General features: G+C 45.7%; 1 protein-coding gene and 1 long non-coding RNA gene across 2 annotated transcripts; both read right to left on the bottom strand.

The window, feature by feature from the left end:
• Nucleotides 1-234: 234 nt before the first annotated feature.
• On the bottom strand, nt 235-13284 carry LOC120512707. The gene is made up of 5 exons (XR_005630093.1): nt 12633-13284; nt 12299-12550; nt 4082-4244; nt 3028-3106; nt 235-2337 (listed from the first exon to the last, which is right to left on the bottom strand). It is a non-coding gene; the product is annotated as an uncharacterized LOC120512707 (long non-coding RNA).
• Nucleotides 13285-16302: 3018 nt separating this feature from the next.
• On the bottom strand, nt 16303-20342 carry RPS4X (ribosomal protein S4 X-linked). Its single transcript, XM_039731081.1, has 7 exons — nt 20307-20342; nt 20032-20109; nt 19330-19510; nt 18805-18902; nt 17622-17793; nt 17057-17214; nt 16303-16464 (listed from the first exon to the last, which is right to left on the bottom strand). The coding sequence occupies exons 1-7, from the start codon at nt 20307-20309 to the stop codon at nt 16363-16365; spliced, it is 792 nt and encodes a 263-aa protein (XP_039587015.1). The 5' UTR covers nt 20310-20342; the 3' UTR covers nt 16303-16362.
• Between the last annotated feature and the right edge of the window lie 1163 nt (nt 20343-21505).

Here is a 21505-nt window from a genome sequence, read left to right as displayed (position 1 = left end):
CATCTACTTACAGGGCCATTGCAAGTACAGCGGAACCAGCCAGACTCCTTTCAGTTGTGGCAAACTGTGTAGAAGGGACACAAAAGCCAGACCTTGCTGTTTCAGTGGGCTCTGGTAGGGTTTTGGGGAGAACTTGTTCCCCAGGGGGCTGGTGTGCTGGGAGAGGATGGGAAGGGGGACAACATGGAGGGTGCGAGTCCAGCTGGACTCCATGACCCTTCTGACTCAGGATATTCTAAGTTGGGATGCATAATGCATTTCAAAAATACTATGAATCTGGAACATTCCTTCTTTAATGAAGTTCAAAGATGAAAGCAAATATAATAATAAAAACACGTAGTATTAATATGTATTTTTCTCCAGGTTTGGGGTTTTTTTCCCCAGTTTTGGCCACACTGTCTTTGTCTCCTTTTATTATCTTCAGTATAGTCATTGTCACAACTTTGCCATTTTCAATTTCTTTCATCCTGCTTGGTGCACTTCACAGACACTTGGATGTGGCAAATTCAGGATAACTCTGTGCAGTCTTGATTCTGATAGGGAGAAAAGGATAAATGTGAAGGTACTGCTAATAAAGAAATTGCTAACCCATTGGACTCTGTACTTTATACTGCTATGCCAGAACATGGTACATTTAGAGAAATAGAAACTTGAGTTGTTTACATTGTGAAGAAGAAATTTTAAAGAACTTCATTTTGCATGCATCGTGACTTAATTAAAATACCGACAAACTATAAAATAACACAGAATGCTTGAGAGTAAAGCTATTTTATGACAACAAGAAGTATAGTTCAGAAAAGTAGACAAATTTTTCATGACAAAGTTAGCGACAACCTGATTTAAGGCTAAATTGCCAGCTAGTCCTCACATAAGGTAAACAAACATGGTATTCCTTTAATTTCTTCATCTCTATTTGATAAATATTTTTAACTGCAGTGCCCGTTGGTACTGTAAAGGCATCCACACCTGCAAGTTCTTCAAACCTGGTTTAACAAATTTTCAAGTCGATGTGGAACAAAGCATTCCAACAAGGACATTGAAAGACTCCCAAGTGAGCAACCTGCCAAGGTAAGATGAGGTAGATTTGTTAAGGCATACTCGTGATGAGATCACTTTCTGCTGAAGCTTCAACAAACTATCATGTGAGACACTGCAATACCATCCTCTGGCAAGCAGAAAATGGGATGAAGTTGGTTGTGTGTGCTGGTCTACTGCCTTGTTACTGAGAAGTAGGTCCATCAGCAAGCACAGAGGGTAAGATGATGCATTTGAGCCTTCAAAAGGGAGTAGAGGAGATGGGAAAGTTCACACAAGTAGCAGCTCTTCTCAGAGCACAGTGTGGGAAGATGGGAGGGCAGGCCCCCACCCCATAGATGGAGAATAGATGCTCTCCATTTCCCTGCTCAGACTGCAGCCAACAAGGGTAACTGATCCAGACTGCCCCCCTTCTATAGCTCCAAGTGCTGGCCAGTCCCCAGTCAGACTCGGTGAGCAGGACTGTCCACAGCTGGTATCTCACGTTAAAGGCTGGGTTTCTTCAGTCCTATCAGTCCACAGACTTCATCAGACTCAGAAGCTTCATGATGTGTTTGGGAAGTAAGTTTGATGAACAGATTTCCACCTGAAGAGACCAGTTTCCTTGCTTTGTGGAATATCTCAGAAGAAATTTAGGGTGATAATGATCTGATGCACCAGAGTCTTGTAGAGGCGAAGTGTGGGTTTTCATCATCTACTGCTGTGAAAGTAAATCATGAAGGAGAGACCTACACAGGCATGTGAAGGTTTAGGCCAGAAACCCACAAACTGTTGTTTCCCAAACTTGGGCATTGGTGATTCATTGAGTTTTAGATTAGGTTTTAGCACATTTTAAACTTCTGCTGGGCATTTCTGAATTGAGAAAAACTAAGGTTTCCCTATTAGCTATATGCGAAGAAGCTGTTGCTTGCATGGTTGTTGTCCAATGAGGTCAACTTGTCCTACCATTTGAAACACAGTGCAGGAGAGAGTTTCATAGACTTCACCATTTTTAGCTTTCTTAAGCTATATACCTTTAAGATATTCTTGCAAGAAGAAAATAGTTTGGTTTGGTAGATTCCTGTTATTCGAGGATCCTGAAGTGTCCTAATACTGTGCTTATAGCACATTTTGAGACCTAAAGCAAGTGCTCGTTTTTGCAGAAATGCAAAATGTATTCAGCTTCATAAAAACACTCCCAAGTTTTTTAACTTCTAGCACTAACTCACCACCTCTTGAAAGCCAGGATGATCATGAAGTAAACTGTTGTTCACTGACAAAGGAGTAACAGGAAATGGAGAATTTCCAGAAAGCTCTTGATGCCTAAAGAAATAGCAAGCCAATGTACAAAGGCTGAATGTTCACCACATATTGCTGATCAGAGTACTGAGACTTAACTTTTGGGCTGCAATGGGAATGAATATCCAAGAGGACAACTGAGATACTAGCAAGAGGACTTACATGAAAAATAAAGATAAAACAAATGAAATATACCCAAATGCTTAATTAATGAGCAATCCTCTTATGTACATGCACAAAAGGGTACTAGATTTCACCACGGGAGTTCAGCTTAAATACTGAATCTGGGGTGTTCAGACTTCCATTATAACAGGTTTATAACTGTGCATTCATATGTATATGACAGCTGCTTGTGCTGATAGACACAAAAAATGCAGGTGTAAACTTGGTGGGGTTAAAAAAATACTTGTCAGATTTTGTTCCCCAACAACTGAAAACATTGTTAGTACAAAACCCAGGGTTCAGTATGTTCTCATGGTCCTGAATATTGCAGAAACAAATAAAGTATGGAAAATTGAATCTAACTAACCATCTGGTAAACTTAACAACCAAACATTAAAATTAACTGCAGCCTGTTCCCTCAGTAAGGATGCAATGACAAGATGCTGTTTTGATGAAAAACCTCGAAATTGCTCTACCACATCAACTCACATTCTTTATACGATTTTTTAAAAATTATGATCATAAAGTTCATTCACAGGTGATCTTTGTTACCTTTCTGCAAGAGACTCTAAGTCAATACGGTGTTCAAAACCATCTGTACAACTGTCTAGTTCTGGTGAGGGAGAACTCCCTGGAAATAAGACAAGAGCATAATGACTATTCAGTTATGACAATTCAATTAACCAGATAAAAACCACAGAAAGTATTTTGTGTCATCTGTAGTCTGCTAGCAGATCTAAAGTAGTATACAAAAGTATGGTGCCATTTTATGGCAGATAATCAATAGCATCTTACAGCTTGAAAATGTTCACTTCTCATTTCTTCACTTACAGAAGCACAAATCAGGGTTGTTGAAGTACACAAGAACAACATCATCACCCAGTTACAGAAACAGGAGATGCTTCTGATTTTAAGAACCACAGATATTCTGCTTCAACCCAGCAACTGCTCTGTAGAGCCTTTGAAGGGAGCAGTGGCTCAGAAGGAACATGAGTCCTTAATGTCTGGGTTGCAAATGATGCCTGATGGCTGGCTTGCTCGAAGGTTTGTATACATATAATATATACATATATGTACATATTTTATATACATACTTTATATATATTCTATACATAGTTTATACACCTATTTTACATACATAAAATTAAGAATATAATATATTCTTTGAACTACAACCTCTTCCCTTGAAAACAAAAGCACTGATAACTTTGTGGCTTTAGTCTACAAATTATCCAAGAGCTCAACAGTGGCTGGCCATACTGAATCAATTTTTTCTGTCATACTGCAAGGCAAAGTTACACCCCAATTCCTAAATGTAATCTGGCATGAAAACCTGTATTGCTGTTTTCCATACAGCAGTGTCTGACACAGCGTGCAAGTTATGATGTTCTGAACCAATATATTGTATTTTCTTAGCAAACAAAAATATACAAAGACTGAATCCTTCCCTATACAAAAGCCACAGGAAGTCTTTGTTTCTGAACAAAAAAATTAATTTTCCAACTATAAACTGTTATCTTTGTAAAACGCTTCAGGATTCAAAACTGTTATTAAAAAAAATTAAACATTTACACTTAAACTTTACCATTAGGACTACAAATCATACCTCTCCAGTACTGCACAGTAATTGGTCTACCATACAAACAGATTCCATCCAGCAGAGCTTTTGCATAAGGCACTGATACTCTGTGTTTAAAGCAGACATATCCAAAAGACTTAGGTTTTCCTTCTTTGTCCTCACAAATCATCACTTTGGTTAATGGTCCAGCCTGAAAGAAATTTCTATTATTTAGCAGAAACTGACACTTCATTGTCTTTTGAATATTTAATAATTTCTCTTCAGCCACAGTCAGAAACCATAAGTTCCTTACTTTGAAAATGTCTCTCCACATTCCCAAAGCTCAAATTCTGAGGCTTCTACAAACAAAAATCAGCTCTAGAAATGTTTAAAGGGAACCAAGCATCATTCATGTTTAATCTTTCATAACCAGAATTTTTATTATTTTTAGAATACCACACCATAATAATTAGTTTCCCAAAGGGGAAGAATAATTTACTGACTCCATAGCAAAAGTTACCTTCCAGTTCCTAAATACAAGTATTAATAGTTTAGAAGTAGCAGTAGATACTTGCTCATCATTTGATGGAGGGGAAGATCTAGAGATCAGGCATGCGTGTTCAGGACTATGCCATAGCAGGAATATGGAACTTGATATTTTCAATGACAGGGCAAGACTACAATGAGAAACATAGGCTGTTGCAGCAAAAGGGAATGAAAACAAGGTAAAACAAGGGAAAAAGACAAGTTACTGGGATGACCTAAAGACGCAGATAAAAGCTGGCAGTTGGATGGCTGCTGCAGATTATGCAGAAGAATAATGCAAAACTGTGTTCTAAGACCATCTTTATCACTTTTACATTTGTCTTGTATTACTCATGCAGTCTAATAAGATAAACTTCTTAAGCTCACATTTACAGTTTACAATTATACAGCAGACTACTGTTTAATCTTGAAAACAGGCAGGAATTAAACTCGGGCTTCAAACAGGTTGAACTCCTTTGTGTTTCTACACTGTCAGTGAAAGGTTGGGATTTGAAGGGACCTCTGGAGAGCATGTTGTCCAGCTTTCCTAACTGAACATCCCCTTGGTCGAATTTTTCTTCTGGAGCATTAGGACAGCATTTCAACACATAAGGGTACCCATCTGCTACCTGCAGGAAGAGCTCATAGAGGATCTCCTCCCTGACCCGGCTCTCCAAGTTCCCCACGAGCAGAGTCTGCTCCGCTGCCTCGGACCGCCCCAGCGATGACATAGAGCCTGTGGGATCCCTGCGAGTGTGAAAAGAGTGTGCCAGCTTCAGGGAAGCTGCACTCCAGGTCTCGGTGTGAGGGGCCAGGCCTGGCTCCTGGCAACACTGGAATGCAGGAGAGCAGGTGTTGTGTCTGTTTGTGACACCACCCCCAACATCTGTGACACCGTACTTAATTGTTCGGTGTGTAGTAATGATGGTAAATACAAACATGAAGGTTTTCTTTTCTATTTTTGCCATTGAATCTTAAGTTCTAGCAGGGCTGACTGATGCAAAACAAACTGACCAACTGTGAAAAATAATCCACCCTCCCAGACTAGAATTCACACCATCCACTCCTGCTATTACCATTGCAATACCTCTTCTTACTGTAGAAGAGGCTGCAAACAGAGCTAGTGCTCAGCTCAGGAGCAAAGAGAGAAGGTTTTATCAGATAGAAGTCCATGCCAGCCATATGGAAAACCTATTTCTGCACTGTGTTTCAATGGTGGCTGATATAAACAGGTGAAATGAGGCCAAGATCTTTTAAAAGGCTTGGACCTGTTTATTAAAAATCAAGACAACTGAAGACAAGACCTCAGGGTAAGCCTGGGGTCTACACGGCAAGTCAGAGATACAAACTAACAAACTGTGTGCAAGACAGGGAGTTTCCTTGGACAGGAGCTGATTTCGCAGAAAGACACCAGGTACTGCGATTTCAAGCCACTTGTTGATTGGTCCTTTTCCTGGTTGGTGGTTGGTCCATAAGATGGTGCATTCCTGGCCAATCATTCTAGAATTCTGAGGCTTCATTGGCTGGCTAGTTTTCCAATCACAGTTCATATTAATGTTATCATCTCTTTCTAGAAAATTCCCCACTCAGATCTCACCACCCCCCTCTAGTGGGCACCCATTTATACTACAGCACATTTAACTTTATAACTTATTACTTCATAATTTATTACATAAATTAGGTATTACAATATATTACATTCATTAACAATTCAGAATAAAATTACATAATTAACAATTCATAACCCTGCCTACGAAAGTCCACTTTATTCATAGCATTGGCTTGAACAGCAGAAGTGATTTTAAACCATGAAGCATCAGAACAACAGACTGACCTAATCTCTGCAGTAAACTGCTAGAGTTGTCCAGTCACAGCTGGGCAAATGAACTTTTGCTCCTGATAAGCTTCCAAAGGCAGCTGGTCACAGGCAGAAAGGTGGGGAAAAGAGTGCACCCAAAGTCACAGGAGTAGCCCCTGGGCAGGGGAGCAGAGGTCACAGCACAGTGAGAATTCCTGATCCAAGCTTTTATTATAAATACATATTATGTTGTGGGCTTCTCGCAAATACTAGGATGAATGTTATATGTATAATGCTAAAATAATTTTGCTTTTATTTCTGCTATGAACAAAAACTTATCCAGTGAACATGTAATGAGGACCCTGCTATTGATATGCCAACTATCAGCATCTGCAGTCTGAAGAAAGTATGGACAAAGGCCCAAATTGGAGGTGATAACGGGGAGCCAAAACTACAGCCAAGAAACACACATACGTTAAAAAGGCAGACCCAAGGGGGAACCATGTAAAATAGTTCCTGGAAATGTAAACTAGTTTATGGATATGCATGAGGGTATATGAATATGTAACAGGTTGTGGAAAATGCATATTTTATTATTGGGTCTTCGCAAATATTAAAATTAATATTATATGTGTTATGTTAGAAAGTTATGCTGTATTAATTTTCTTAAGTAGTGTGTTAAATATAGTTTTAGTTTATAACATAATGTTAAAATAGAAACTATGCTATGTAAGATACTTTTTAACTAGCTCAAGAAAGAGATGAGATAATCAAGAAGTTCTTCGCACAGAGATAACAGCAACAAGACACTAAAATCCAAAAGAGACAGAATTATTGTCTTCTTATCATGAAGAACTAGTCTACTTGCAGACTTCATGGAGTCTGACCATGATGTACAAGATGAAAGGGGGGAAGTTGAACCATAACTAGAAAACACCCTTTGTTTGAAAAGAGTTTTTGAATCATGTATGAGATGTATGAATATGCAAGAGGCTATTGGTTTTAAGAGTTAATCCTTTGTAGCGAGCCATGCTTTTTTAGGAAAGCATCTGAATGTTCGTATTTTTTGCTTTTATTGTCCTTTATTGTCCTAACTCTGACTGTCCAAATTCTTATTGCTCTAATTTGTATTACTATTTTTATAACCATTTTATTACTATTAAACATTTAAAATTTTAAAACAAGTGACTGGTATATTTCACAAGGTTGATGTAATGGAAAAGGTATTTAAGGGGCATCCCCAAAGGTGACGGTGTGCTTTTGGCTGAGTGCCAAGATGCACCTGGCCATAATCTTTGCTTTACTGTCTTTGTCTCCTATTGCCTTTTATTAAACTCTTTAAATTTTCACAGGAGAGTGAACATGTTTTTCATACTTTTTTCTTGTAGAAGTACCAGATCAATCACTAACACTACCAGTCATATGCTATTGTGAACATCAGCCAGTGTTCCTGAGCATCTTTGGCTCTCTGTAGTGATGGCACACTGAGCCCCTCCCAGACACTGGGCATGAAGCAGCAGGCGTCTCCCAGCTCCCATTAACCTGCAAACACTGCTGAAGGGCATCAGCTGAGACAAAAGGAGGCCCACCTGCACTTCTGCATTGCCCTGCTTGACAGGCCCGGGCTGGGCTGAGAACTGCTCTGACCACAGAGCCAGCAGGAAGTCTCAGGCACAAAGGGACACAGGAAGCAGAATAGCAACTCTACAGGAGCTGTTTCTGGCAGACTGGGCTTGAGTTGTGCCAGGGTGAAAAATCAGAGCAATGATTTGTGGAACGAGCTGCATTGCCGAGTGCTACCAAAGCCCAAGAGCTTGTCAGACAGAATATTTCACCTCTGTGGATCAAAGTAAAAAAGCCTTGACTCATCAGTAGCCTCAGGGAATAAATCTGAATTGAGCACATGAAACGCACAGCATCAACTCAATACGTGGGTATGTGTGTTGGAGATTAATGCAATTATTGATACTTAAAATAACCAACACTTTAACCTGACAGAGAAGTAAGGCTGTTCATTCTATGAGCTCCACAGGGAAGAGGTTGAACCTTTTAACTTTACCAGCATTCCCAAAGTCAGGAACTTTTCATGGAATCAGTTACACTGCTACTGAAGTATAAGTTTATTCCCCTGCAGAAAAGCGGGGGGAAAGCAGTACAAGGCACTTCACAATACTGTGATTATTTTCACACAGACCACTGTTACTGCAATAGTGTGAGAGACAACTGCTGACTTTCAAAATTTTAAAAGGTTTATTAAACTTTAACAAAAATTCAACAAAAGCACTAAATAATGAAAAATTACAGTGCTGGCAACAGCCCCCATGGCTGCCTACCATGTCACCGGTCCATCTTCAAGATGGATGCTCAGTCTTTTATGGGGGTGGCGGTTGCATCAGCCAACCCTGGCCTCTCCTAAAGTCTGTCAGTCAACTCTTCTTTGTCGTTTATTGGTGGAGACTGCTTTCTTGTAACTTGACTGGAGGGTCAGGTGTTGCCATGCCGCACTCCACTAGCAACAAGGTTTTTCATTCCAAGCTGCCCCATGGAAGGGGCACGTGTGTATGCCTCCTTTTTACCTGTCCTAGGCAACCCAGGCTGTCTGATGGCAACAACACAGAGAGGAGGAAAAGGGAACTATGGGGAGAACAGAGGGCATTTAAACTACAGTAACATAACTATACATCAATAAAGCTTCTCTTAATATTCACACAATATTCATTCCTTAATTGTGAGAGCCAATCATCTCATTATCCACCATTATAATAAATAATATCCATAAACGAGTATCAGATTTCCCTCAAAAGAAAACAAAATGCCAGTAAAAATTTTATGCAACAGTCTTCATTATCTTCAGATAGCTTTGGAAGGGTAATACTTCTGTATTCTGCATCTCAAGGCACAAGAGACATTTTCAAATGAAGGCGCAGACCAACAAATCCTAATCTTTACCAGCAGACAAGTTCCTTAGAGCATTCCCTCATCAGAGAATACAGACAGTAAGCACATTTCAACTCATGGCTCAGGTCCATTCCTTACCAGTCACTAAGGAAATAAACTTCAAAATACTCTGCAACCATTGTAAAATCACTTCTGCATAAACTTGTTATAGATGGGTAATGCAATGGCTGGCTCTTGCAATTAAGGAATTAATATTATGTGTATGTTAAGAGAAGTTTTATTGATGTATAGTTATTTTATTGAGATTTGTTGTTTGCATGTCCTTCCTTCTCTCCATAGTCCCCGTCCCCCACCCCGCGTGGTTGCCAAGAGACAGCCTTGGAATATGTAGAGGGAGGGCAGACTTCTACTAGGAGGTGCGGCATGTCAAAACCTGACCTCCAATCAAGTTGCAAGGAAGAAGTCTCCACCAATGGATGGTAAAGAAGATTTGACTAGCAGACTTTTAGGAGGGGCCAGGGTTGGCTGATGCAACACCAAGCATATAAAAGACAGAGCAGCCATTTTGTGGGCAATGACATGGCGGTTTAGTCCTATGCTCCCAGCGCTGTCATTTTTCCTTATTCAGTCCTTTGTTTTATTTTGTTAGGGTTTAATCTTTAAAATCTTTCAAGTTTAAAAGTGAGCCTCGTTTCTCACAAACCCATCTGTCTCTATGTTTATAAACATTGAGACAGAGTAGAAGAATGACAGGACTGAAGCGAGCAATGCAGGGGGGGAAAAAAAGAAGACAGAAGACAGCAACAGGCAGCAGGCCAGAGCAAGAAGAAAAAACAGGAGGAAGAACAGACCAATACAGAAACCAAGGAGTGAGAAAGTGGGATACTGTGAAAGGGAGAAGGATGCTGGAACAGAGACAGTGAGAGCAACAGAGAATAACAAATATGAAGCACAAGAAAAAACAGGGCCAGACGGGTGTAGTAATAAATATCAGGGTTGGGAAACAGCAAAAGGATCAAAACTAATAAATGAACAGAAAAGTGGAAAGGGAAAGTGTGAGAAATGATGCTCACTTTTAAAATTTCAAAGATTTATTAAACTTTAACAAAAATACAACAAAGGACTGAATAAGAAAAAATTACAGCGCTGGAAGTCTCCATAACCAGCAGTCTCCATGACCATGTGCTTGTCTAGAAAATGGATGCTCTGCTTTTTATATTCTCGGCCCCTCCCAAAGTCTTTTCAGTCAATTCCTTCTCTGCTGTCCATTGGTGGAGAGCCCTTTCTAACAACTTGATTAGGGGTTAGGTGTTGCCAGGTTGCACCTCCTAGTAACAAGCCTGCCCTCCTTAAATGCCCCAACCAGTGACTACTCTTGGCATCTCCTCTGGTCAAGGTAACCCCAAGGTGTGTTAAAAAGCCTCTTTTCCCCAACCCAGCTGTCGAAGAAGGAGTCGGAAGTCTTCAGCTGTCATTCTCAAGGTTGTTTATTATTTCTTATCTAAAACATTTTCTGTCTGGCCTGCCGAGATCTGTTCTGCAGGTCAGTCTGAGGCACACTCTGCACTCCCACAGGGCTAGTGTTGTCTTTTATAGTATAAACGACGTATTCAATATTTACAGTTATGTTCCAATACCTCTCACCTGTCTAACACGACAGTGACTTTCTGCTCTAAACCAATCCCAAAGTACCACCATGACCAAGAAGATGGAGGCTAGGAAGAAGAAGGGTGGAGATCAGGACAACATCCAGATCCCTCCATCTTGCTCCCTAGACCCCCATAGTAAAATTCTTCAATATTCCACCTTTTCACTTTGTGACAACTACTGTTATGCTACTTAAACTTTTGTGACTTGTAATTCTTCATATTAAGTTGGTAATTTTCTCCATGGGTTGAGATCAAATTCCTAAGTGTCTGGCTTCCTGCCAGGGTCTCCAAGCCCCTGCCAGGATTTTGAGCCATCCGGGGCATCCAGAGGGATGTCTTGGGTTCTGAAAACTACAACACAAGGGTGAAGGGAAAGAAGACTTATGGGGAGAACATATAAAAATAACATAACTGCACATCTATAAAACTTCTCTTTACATACACATAATATTCATCTCTTAATTGTGAGAACTAACCATCATATTAGTCATTTATAACACAAAGTGAGATCCACAACTGAAACAAACAGCAACATTTAGCAAAACAAAAGGATAGAGAGAGAAAGAAAAGGAAGTAGGGAAACAGATAGGAATGCAGGAACACACTGCAGTAGACAGAGGTACAGAGAGGAAAAAAATGCCAAAGAACAGGCCAGATAAATTGTGAGGAGAAAAGAGGCAGATTCAACTCAGAACAAATCGATGGAGAAGGAAAAAACAGCTGTAAGCTGCAGAAGAGAGACAGGATGAAAAAAAGAGACAGAACTCGTGTTGCACAGAAGAACACAGAAAAAGGAAAGGGAGTGTGGTAGTGTGATAGATGAGTAATGCGATGGTTGACTCTTACAATTAATAGACAAATATCATGTCTATATGTTAAGAAAAGTTTTATAGATTTATATTTATGTTTTACCCCCTTGCATTGTTATCAAGGGGTAGCTGGGACATCTGGGAGGGCTGGCTTGTCACGAGGGTGATATCTGACCTCCAATCAGGATTTGAGGAAGAAATCTATGCCACTGGACAGCAAAGAAGGGGTTGATGGACAAAACTTTGGGAGGGGTTAAAGGGTTAAAAAGGGGAACCTCCATTGTGTGGGAAAGAGAGCACACGGCAGGCAAAATCTTTTGCTCCCAGCACCGTAACCTTTTCTTCTCTATTCAGTCTTCTGTTGTATTTTTGATAAGGTATAATAAACCTTTTAAACTATGAAAAGTGAGTAGCTGCTTCTCACACGTAGGAAGAGGAAGCAAGACAAAATAGAGACAAAAGGAGAGATATACGAAGCAAAATAAAGTAGTCACAGCAACATGTGAAAAAAAGGGGGTCAGGAGAGAAGCAAAGAGGCCTTGAGACACACAAGAGGAGAGACAGGACCCAAGGACCTTGGACTCACCTCAGCTGTGATTCTTGGATGATTCTTGGCACTGCCAGGAAAATTTACCAGTTTGGATGCATCTTTCCCCTTCTCACCCAGAGAGGCAGGCTTTCACTTGCCTGCAGAGAGATGCGCCGGATGGCTTCCAATTTTTATTTCCTTGCCTTTTTTATGGCCTCTTCAGTCTCTGCCACAGCAGCACCTCTCTGAGCCAGTAAGTACTCATCCTGTCCCTCTTCAACCTATGCCCTGGAGGGAGTAAAGCCAGTACTACCATTGGAAATTATATACAGTTTCAATCTTTTATGTAAAATGTTTTAATTTTAATGTAACTTTAGTCAGTTTAGCTCACCTTTGTCCAGGGAGAAGAGAATTGAAGTTTCTTTTCAGAGGAATGGTTCACCAGGTGAGGTCTGATGAGCTTAACAACTCAAGGGACTGGAAGTAGCCCAGAAGATACACAAAAGGAAGTGAGAGACACCCGGTCTGGGAAAACAGAGATAAGAATGAAAACCTAATTAGCATCAAAGGTGAAGAAATCCATATCCAATAGGAAACCAAGTATTAAGAACTGCGCAACATGGGAATTATGAAGATTGAACCAATTAATTTCTATAGGTTTTGACTGTATAAAATACATGAAAAATCGAGTAAAGAGCTGAGTCATGGAATTATTTTCTCTGCACAATCCGGGCAATGTGTGGATGAAATTATTTCTTTTGCACATCCTGGCCAGAACAACATCCCGGCCAGAATAAAGTGATGCCTTGATTCTCTAACACTAAAAACTTAGGAGAGTTGTTTTTGTTTTTCCTGCAGTTTCAGTGACACTAATGTGAAAAACACGTTCACTCTCCTGTGAAAATTTAAAGTTTAATAAAGGGCCATAGGAGACAAGGACCATAGAGCAAAGCTTATTATGGCTGGGTGCATCTTGGCACTCAGCCAAGACTACGCCTGCTAGTTTGGAAACACCCTTTATATCCCATGTCTATTACATCAGCCTGTTACATATTCGGGGGGGGGGGGGGGGGGGGAGAATTTCTTCCCCAGGATGGCGAAACCTCGGCAGATGGACAAGGAAGCACCACAACATTTGCATGCAAAGGAAACCTGGCTGCACAGGAGATGGGCATTCATGGAGGCATGTGTCCAGTGACACCCAAGAGATGATGCCCCCCCCCCACAAGATACCTATCTGAGATAACCAGAACCATCAACACCTGCTGGTCTGAATGCCAGATTCCAGGAATCGGGGAAGCACATTAATCAATGAAGGCTTTGTGCAGCCCGGACCGAAGAAAGGACCCAACTTGAATATGAAGAACTCTAAGAAGAAACAAAGGGACTCTGCCACGGGCAAATTAAAGAGTATAAGAACCGCTGCCTCGGAGCAGCCAGGGTGGACAAGGAGGATTTGGTGCTATAGAGGCTATATCCACGTTCACCCAGCTTACTTCCCGGGGGTGTTACGCCATCCATTTGATTGTTGGCTGTCGGGACTATATTACGGTCGCAAAATAAATTCTTTTTTTTTTTAATTGAAATTGGGCATATTTCATTTTTACTTATAACATTAATTAACAACACAAACAAAACCAGTATCTTTATTACAAAGTTACTTTAACATCACACGTATGGAATCCATTCAAATATTTGCGAAAAGCTAATATTATAATATGTATCTATAACACTAACGGCCCTCACAAGCCCCAGGCGTGTGCAGTCACTGGCATCATCGCCTGGGGATGCTTCTGGGAAGAATGGACACTTTGACACTCAGTTGTGGCCTCTGGCAGAGGGAAAGAAGCAGCAGCAACTATTATTACTGTAGATACCTTGCATGAATCCCTCCTTCTGCAGGGGCTTCTGGGGGACACCTCGACGGTCCACCTGCCGCTTGGGGCGGCTAATGGACACAGGGCAGGTTTCAGGGGCGATGCTGGAGCAGGAGCAGCGGCACAAGGCGAACAGGGCTCAGGGGAGCTCTGGCCACACAGAGCGACGCCCAGCTCTGGCCTCGGGATGTGGCACCTCCGCTCGGGCCAGGAGCTGTGGCGGGTGGGCTGCAGCTTCTTCCTCGCCATCCCGGGCGGCCTCGAGGCGGCTCTTCCGCACTCGCTGAGGCTTTCTGTCATCTCACCGCTGCCGCGACCTCATCCCTCATCTGCCGCTGCCACCGCCCGGCCCCACGCCCAGTGCTCTGCCACGCCGCACTCAAGTACCCGCGCGGGCGCCAGGCACTCGGACGTTGGGCAGCAGCGCTCCGACGGTACCGGCTCCGCAGTTCCGCGCTTTGCACTCCGAGCGCCGCCGACATCGTGTCCGTGGGACGGCAGCGCAGTGTCCTTAGCGGGAGGCGGCTCCCACCGCGGTCCCGCACACGCGAGTTTAGCTGTTCCCGTGCAGCTCGGCGGTTTGGCCAGGGGCGGCAGCAGGCAGAAAGCTCCTTTTTCGGTCAACGCGCGTTCGCGGCTCTCTTGGCTGCAGGAGCAGCTACTGACCGGACGGTGGCGGCTCGGCGGGACCCCGGCCCGGGGAGCCCCGCGGGGCCCCTTGCAGGGGGGACACCGAGCGGGGGATCACAGCCGAGGAGCGGGAAAAGGACACGGAGGGAGGCGGGGAGATGCACGAGAAACACAGAGATTACATACACCAGATCCACCCGCGACAGTGCATTTGGGATAACCCACACGAAGCAACCTAATCAGCCCACACTGGATAATCCATTGCAATGCCCACCCCCAAACTGCACACATTTCACCCCAAATTTTCCCAAGTGTTGGTTTCATTGCCATTTTGGAGTTCTTGCTAGTGTAACAACAGAGTTTTACTTTCCCAAATATTCAATTTGGCTATTTGCTAAAGCTTTTTCACAACGTAAAAACTAAGTGGTTTTTGCTTTTGGCTCTGTGCATGAAAATGTGGGATTTTCTGGCTGCTCACATCTGTGCATCACAGGACAGCCCAACACCAAGCCCACTGCCAGCACCATGAACGACCCTGGAGATGCTGCTGCTCTGAGCCTGCACAGCATCCAGAGGGAGCAGCACAGCAACACTAGAGGGAACATGGGCAGTGCCTCGAGCATTCAGCTTTCCTGAGAGCATAAGGTCAGAATACAGCAGGCTGCAGCCACTTCATGAGGCTCAGTTACATTTCACCATGGACACTTGATGAAGCCAATAAAAGATGCAAATTTTGCACTTGTGCACATCTGTGCTTCATCCATCTTGGAAGACAGGTGCTCACAAGGCAGGCAGTGAGAGGCCCCAGGACTCCTCTTCCCCAGGATGAGCAGAGCAGAGGTTGTGCCCTCAGCCTCTTCTATGCCTCCATCACTCCAGCTTCTCCACTGGCATTGCTCCAGTGCCAATATACCTGCCTGGACCTGGTGGCCCCAGTCTGCACACCATGCCAGGCACAGCCTCCCCTTCCCTACAATGCCTCCTGCACCCTTCCTAGAACAGCCCAGTTGTGCAGCTGCCCTTCCTGACTGGGCACCCTGCCCACACCAGCCCACCTTGTCCTCCAGGGCCATTCCCAAAACCACAGCCAGTCCCCAGCTCCTTGGCTTCTGCAGACCAGACTGGTGCTCAGTGTCCCCAGCAGCCCATTCACCTCCCACTTAGTCCAGTCTGTCGGTGTGATCACTTCCACCCTCCACCTCCACAGAAAATACATGGAGGAGCAGCCCCACTTGGACATTTAGTGCCAACACCCTTGAAGCCAACAAGGCCGGGGTAGCCCCTCAAACTCATCTGGCACCACTGGCTACAGGAGAGCCCAGGTAGCTCTCCCCATATCCCTGCTCCTCCAGGAAGTGTTTGTGCCAACACCTTTGCAGACAGAGCAGTCTGAAGGCTCTCCCACCCTTCCTCCTTGCCTTTCCGGAATAAGGCTGTGGTAGTTATTCAGACTGACAGGAGTCGCCCCAGAGAAGCAGGACTTTCTGGGGGGCAGGACCTGGCAATGGCAATGGCTCCCCACCCCAGCCCCAGGACACTCCCCAGCAGTCAGAGCCATGTAGTAAACAGTTTAATTAACACACTGACAGCACCAGAGCCAGCCTGAGCTGGACTTTATCCGCTGCTCTGTTTGGCCGCCAGTCTCTTGTCTCTCTCTTCAGCAATGGTGAGGCGGATGCCCTTTCCACGGGGCAAGGAGATCCATGGCTTGTTGCCCTGCAGCAGGGGAGAAGAAACCACTTCACATCAGGAAACCCAGATAGCAACACAACTCTCTCTAAGGGGGAAAACAGCAGAAGTCCACCCCTGCTCATGCTGGGTCAGGTACACATGGTGATGGCACTGGTGCAGCAGAGGACCCTAAGGAAGGTGCCAAGGATGCACAGGTCTACAGCTGCCTTTCAGTCACATCCGTGAAGAATGCACTTCAGCCAAAACCAAAACACCACCCCTCCATAACCTAGAATGGCAAAGCAGCAGAGACTTTCTGGGGGGCACTCAGGAGTCACAGCAGCTACTCAGATCACACCAAGTCTTAGCACTGCTTAGCCCCCAGCTCTCAGGATTAAAGGGCTGCTTCTTGAAAACAGTCATTGCTGAAGTTGCAAATGCTTCTCATCTTTCCCAGAGCAGGAAAAATACAGGGATCCAAGCCAGAACTGAGACCAGCACTGAAGCTCCACTGTGTGGGAAGACACCTGCCCAAGGAAACACCAAGGCTCTTTGCCTCAGCCAGCAGCCCCTCAGAAGAAGAGAGCCCCTCACAAAAGAAGGGAACCACCCCCACTTGGTGCCCCCATGGCCTTACTTTGCCAATAACGAAGATGTTGGACAGCCTGGTGGCAAAGCTGTTGCCGTTGGCATCCTTCACATGAACCACATCAAACGACCCAGGGTGCCTCTCCCGGTTGGTGATCACCCCAATACGGCCCAGGTTTGCGCCGCCGGTCACCATGCACAGGTTACCTGAGTAAAGGAATACAGGTGTGACAAGAGCTGGCACCATGTGCTGTGAAGTCCTTCCACTTGGGCTCTCTGCCCATACCAAACATTCCCACTCCACCCACGCTAGCACTGCTCACAGCTCTGACTGAGACTGTCTCTCACCACCAAGAGACAAGCTGAAGCACCTCCCCACCAGCTCGCTGCTTCTACCTGGTGCCCCAGAACTACCAAGTCCCTGCCAAATGCTTCCCACTGCAGGAAGAATCCCTGCTCCAGCTCCAGGTGGACATGCTCCTGGGAAACAAACCCCTTCCCAAGACTGACACCACTGACTCTCTATTTCAGTGCAAATATGCCTAGCACCTAACTTCCAGACTGCTCTCCACAGCGGGGAAGGGTACAGTGCTTTAATGGGATGCAAGACCTACCTGTGTCAAACTTAATGAAGTCTGTGATCTTGCCTGTCTCCAAGTCAATCTGGACCGTATCATTCACCTTGATGAGGGGGTCTGGATAGCGGATAGTGCGGGCATCATGAGTGACCAAGTGAGGGATTCCTTTGGTGCCCACAAAGATCTTCCTCACCTTGCACAGCTTGTACTGCAAACAAAATCCAACACCTCTCAGCTGAGGCAGCAAGCAGTACCTTGGACTAGGGAACTCTTACACTCCAGAGCCACCAGCCAGCAGAACACCCAGACACTCAGGGCTTACAACATGAGCCCACAAGAGTGACCTGTCCAGCTCCCTGCCTCAGTAACTACTTTTGAACAGCTGCCATGCAGCTCTGCTACAGCCCCACCTCAAAACACCTTTGCTGTTGGGAGTAGCAGCCCACCTTGAGCTTCAACCTCCCCAGAAACACTGGTTGCACTTTCACAGGAGGACAATTCCCTTATTTTTCCCCTGAAGCCCATGGCACACAACAGAGACAGAGGCTGCATTTCTCCAGGACCGAAGAGACATGTGTCCCCTCCAGGGCACTGATTTCCCTCCTGCCTATCACCCTAACTCCCTCACAGATCAACGCAGAGTAGTCATCAGAGAAGTGCATCACAAGGAGAAGCACACCACAGCTGGCTCCAGCACAGTCAGCTCTGCCATCCCCACAGCTGCGTGCTTGCACAGCCTGCCTTAAAGAAGGAGATGCAAACCAGAGCACAGCCTTGCAGCTGAGGCACACCACGCCTGGGTTAAGGGACACATGAGGAAGCTGCTCACCAGCATCCGTGGTGAGTACACAGTTTTGTTGCTCTGGGAAGAAGTTGAAGGCTTTTATGCCAGACAGTTCCATGTTTCTAGTCTCTGTTAGCTGGCCAAGCCAAGACACCCCTCCACTCCAAAACTCTCTGATCCAGCCCATGCCAACAGCATCATCTCCAGCACCAGACAATGACCCTACAGCCACCTGTGAACTACTTCTACATAACAAAGAGATATCCCCCCCCAACACAGGCTTCATCACAACTCTGAGCGCCCCAAGCTCAAGTACAGCATGGCCTCAACTGTCAAAGAGACACATTAGCTCTCATTCAGGAGATACAAAAGAGGAAGCACTGCCCCAGTCAAACCCAACTGGGCCCACCCTTACACCACATCAAAGCTCCTCACCTTGGCCTCCTCAGGTGTGATGCGGTGAACAGCAAACCGGCCCTTGGTATCATACACCAGGCGGAAATGCTCACCTGTCTTCTCAATGCTGATGACATCTGATTGCAGACAGGGAAATATAACAGCAGCTGTTATTGGCTCATTACCCTAACTTGGGATCAAGTTCAATTTTAAAAAGAAACAGAAACTGCTGAACAACACTTGGGGTGTGACTGATGAGGCTGGGATTTACCCTTGAGCACAGGCTCACGTTTTTTGCAGCAACAGACTGCAAATTAGCAAAAACTGCTGAAGGCTGGAATCTGAATAGCAACGTACTCAGGTCAAGCAGGCACTTACAGGCTACAAGTATATGACTATGGTACTCACTGCAGTGCACAATTCCAAACTAAGCAAGAACTACTTATACATATCTTTTCTTCAACTCCAGCAGGGAAACCTTATCCTTCAAACAATGCCAGCCCCACAAAATCTCCCCTGCCAGTGTAGAAGAGCTGCCTAAGGAATTGCCCCAACTCTCCTCACCCATGAAGCCCGCAGGGTAGGTGATGTCGGTGCGGACTTTGCCATCTATTTTGATGAACCTCTGCATGCAGATCTTCTTGACCTCATCTCCCGTCAGAGCGTACTTCAGCCGGTTGCGCAGGAAGATGATAAGGGGAAGGCACTCCCTCAGTTTGTGCGGGCCCGTTGATGGGCGGGGTGCCTGCCGACAGAAAGTTTCTGCTGGAGGCTCAAGCAGCATCAACCACCCCAGAGAAGGAAACCATAGAGCCAAGAACTCCCGCAAGAGCACGGAAGGGCAGCGGCCCGAAGTGCAGCTGCCACGCAGGCAGCGACCGGCTGAAGCTCTCTGTTCTTGGTATTCACAGTAGTTCCCCCCATGTCTTGCCTCACAGGGCACAGCCCTCAACAGAGCACAGCCATCCATCTCAACCCGGAGGTAGAAAAGCACAACAGGCAGATTAGAAGAGAACATCCAACGATCCCATCACATCCTGTACGAACAGGGGAACATGAACGCTGTTCACAAAGACCCTAACGTTAAACAAACACCTCCTGCCGTGTCAAATTGCCCCTGCTCACCGCTCGCTCCCGCGCAGCACCCGAACACTTCCTCTGATGTGACTGCGGCTGCCACGACCCCGGGCCCCACCTCCGACTCCAGTCTCAACCCCAAAACCACACCCGACCGCAGCTTTAACCCCAAACCAGGCCCGCACTCACGAAGACGCCCGTCAGCTTGTCCAGCATCCAGTGCTTGGGTGCAGCCACGCGCTTCAGATGCTTCTTGGGGCCGCGGGCCTACAGGATGGGACATTTTAAAGGATGTATTACGGCCCCCCCCAGCCATCCCTCCCCGGCTCCCTCCGACTCCCGTCCCCCGGACCCAAGCGCCGGGCTCCCTCCCGCGCTTGTCGCCCAGGGGGGGTGGCCACAGCCCGTGGCGAGCGGGGGATGGCGGCGGATGGCGGCGGGGAACCGCGCCACCGCGCTCTCACCATGGCTGCGCTCGCCGAGAAAGGGCGGGTGCTTCCGGTCCGCCGCGGAAGTAGAAATTATGGCGGCCGCGACATGCGTCGCCCCCTGGTGGCTCGGAGGTCCAGGGCCGCTCGCGAGGTGACCGACAGACGGGGAGGGCTTGTCCCTTCCCGACGGGGACACCCCGCTCCAGGACACCGCTCTCCGGGACTCCCTGCTCCCAGCCCGGGCGCTGTGGTCATCGCTGATGGCATGGGACAGCCCGCTAAGTTCTGGCCCTGCGGCTTGGGAGAGCCGAGCCAGGGGAAACACCTGTGCCGGGACCTCTGCCTGCCCACAGCTGCCCTCCCATACCTGTGTCTTCCCCCTGCCACGGCTCCTCCCGGCGTAGAGCTGGGACCCCACGCAGCCCCCAGGCTTGATGCCGGGCCTTAGCGCCCACTCCTGAAGGCAGTTCGGGGATCAAGTGGCCCCAGCTGCCCTCCCCAGGGCGGCAGACGTGTCCCCACAGTGCTCCGGAGCGTGGGGACAGTGCCAGGCTCCCGCATCCTGCCAGGCAGCCCCGTGAGTGCAACAGCCCCGCATCTAGCACGTCCCCACAGCATCGCTCCCGCAGCAGGGCCTGCCTGGGACAGAGGTCCCATTCCCCACGGTGACTCTTTTACCGAAAAAGTCGCGATAAATTAAACTCTACGTTTAAATAAGAGAGCAGCATTACTTTTTTCACAGTGCTGGGTGCATAGGAGGAGCTTCACCTATGATACATGCACACTTCCAAAACTTTTCATTATTTATACACTTTAGTAAAGCAATTAATGTTCATTGGCTATAAAATACATAGCTCTCTTCATTAATTAGTATTTTATCTTCTACTGGTTATAGATTTCTTGCTTCTCATGCTCATTAGCCTACATTTACAGTCTTGTTAGGATCTGTGAAAAATCTGTTCACCAGCAACCCTTTTGGAATATACCCTTCATGGAGGCCCTGGCATTGTGCTAGGGTCAAACCATGACATCCTGTAAAAATTTTAAAATTTAATAAAGGACAATAAGAGACAAGGACCACAGAGGAAAGGTTATTTCAGTCGGGTGCATCTGGCACTCAGAGACCATACCGTTATCTTCGGGGATACCCCTTAAATACTTTTTCCATTACATCAGCCTGTTGCATATTCATAGCCCCTTATGCATAGTAAACTTTCCCCCAAACTAGTTTA

This window comes from Passer montanus, unplaced genomic scaffold (assembly GCF_014805655.1).
Source record: "Passer montanus isolate IOZ18808 unplaced genomic scaffold, ASM1480565v1 scaffold76, whole genome shotgun sequence".
Classification (NCBI taxonomy): domain Eukaryota; kingdom Metazoa; phylum Chordata; class Aves; order Passeriformes; family Passeridae; genus Passer; species Passer montanus.
The sequence above is the reverse complement of the archived record's forward strand: the minus strand, read 5'-3'. Positions and strand labels throughout refer to the sequence as shown.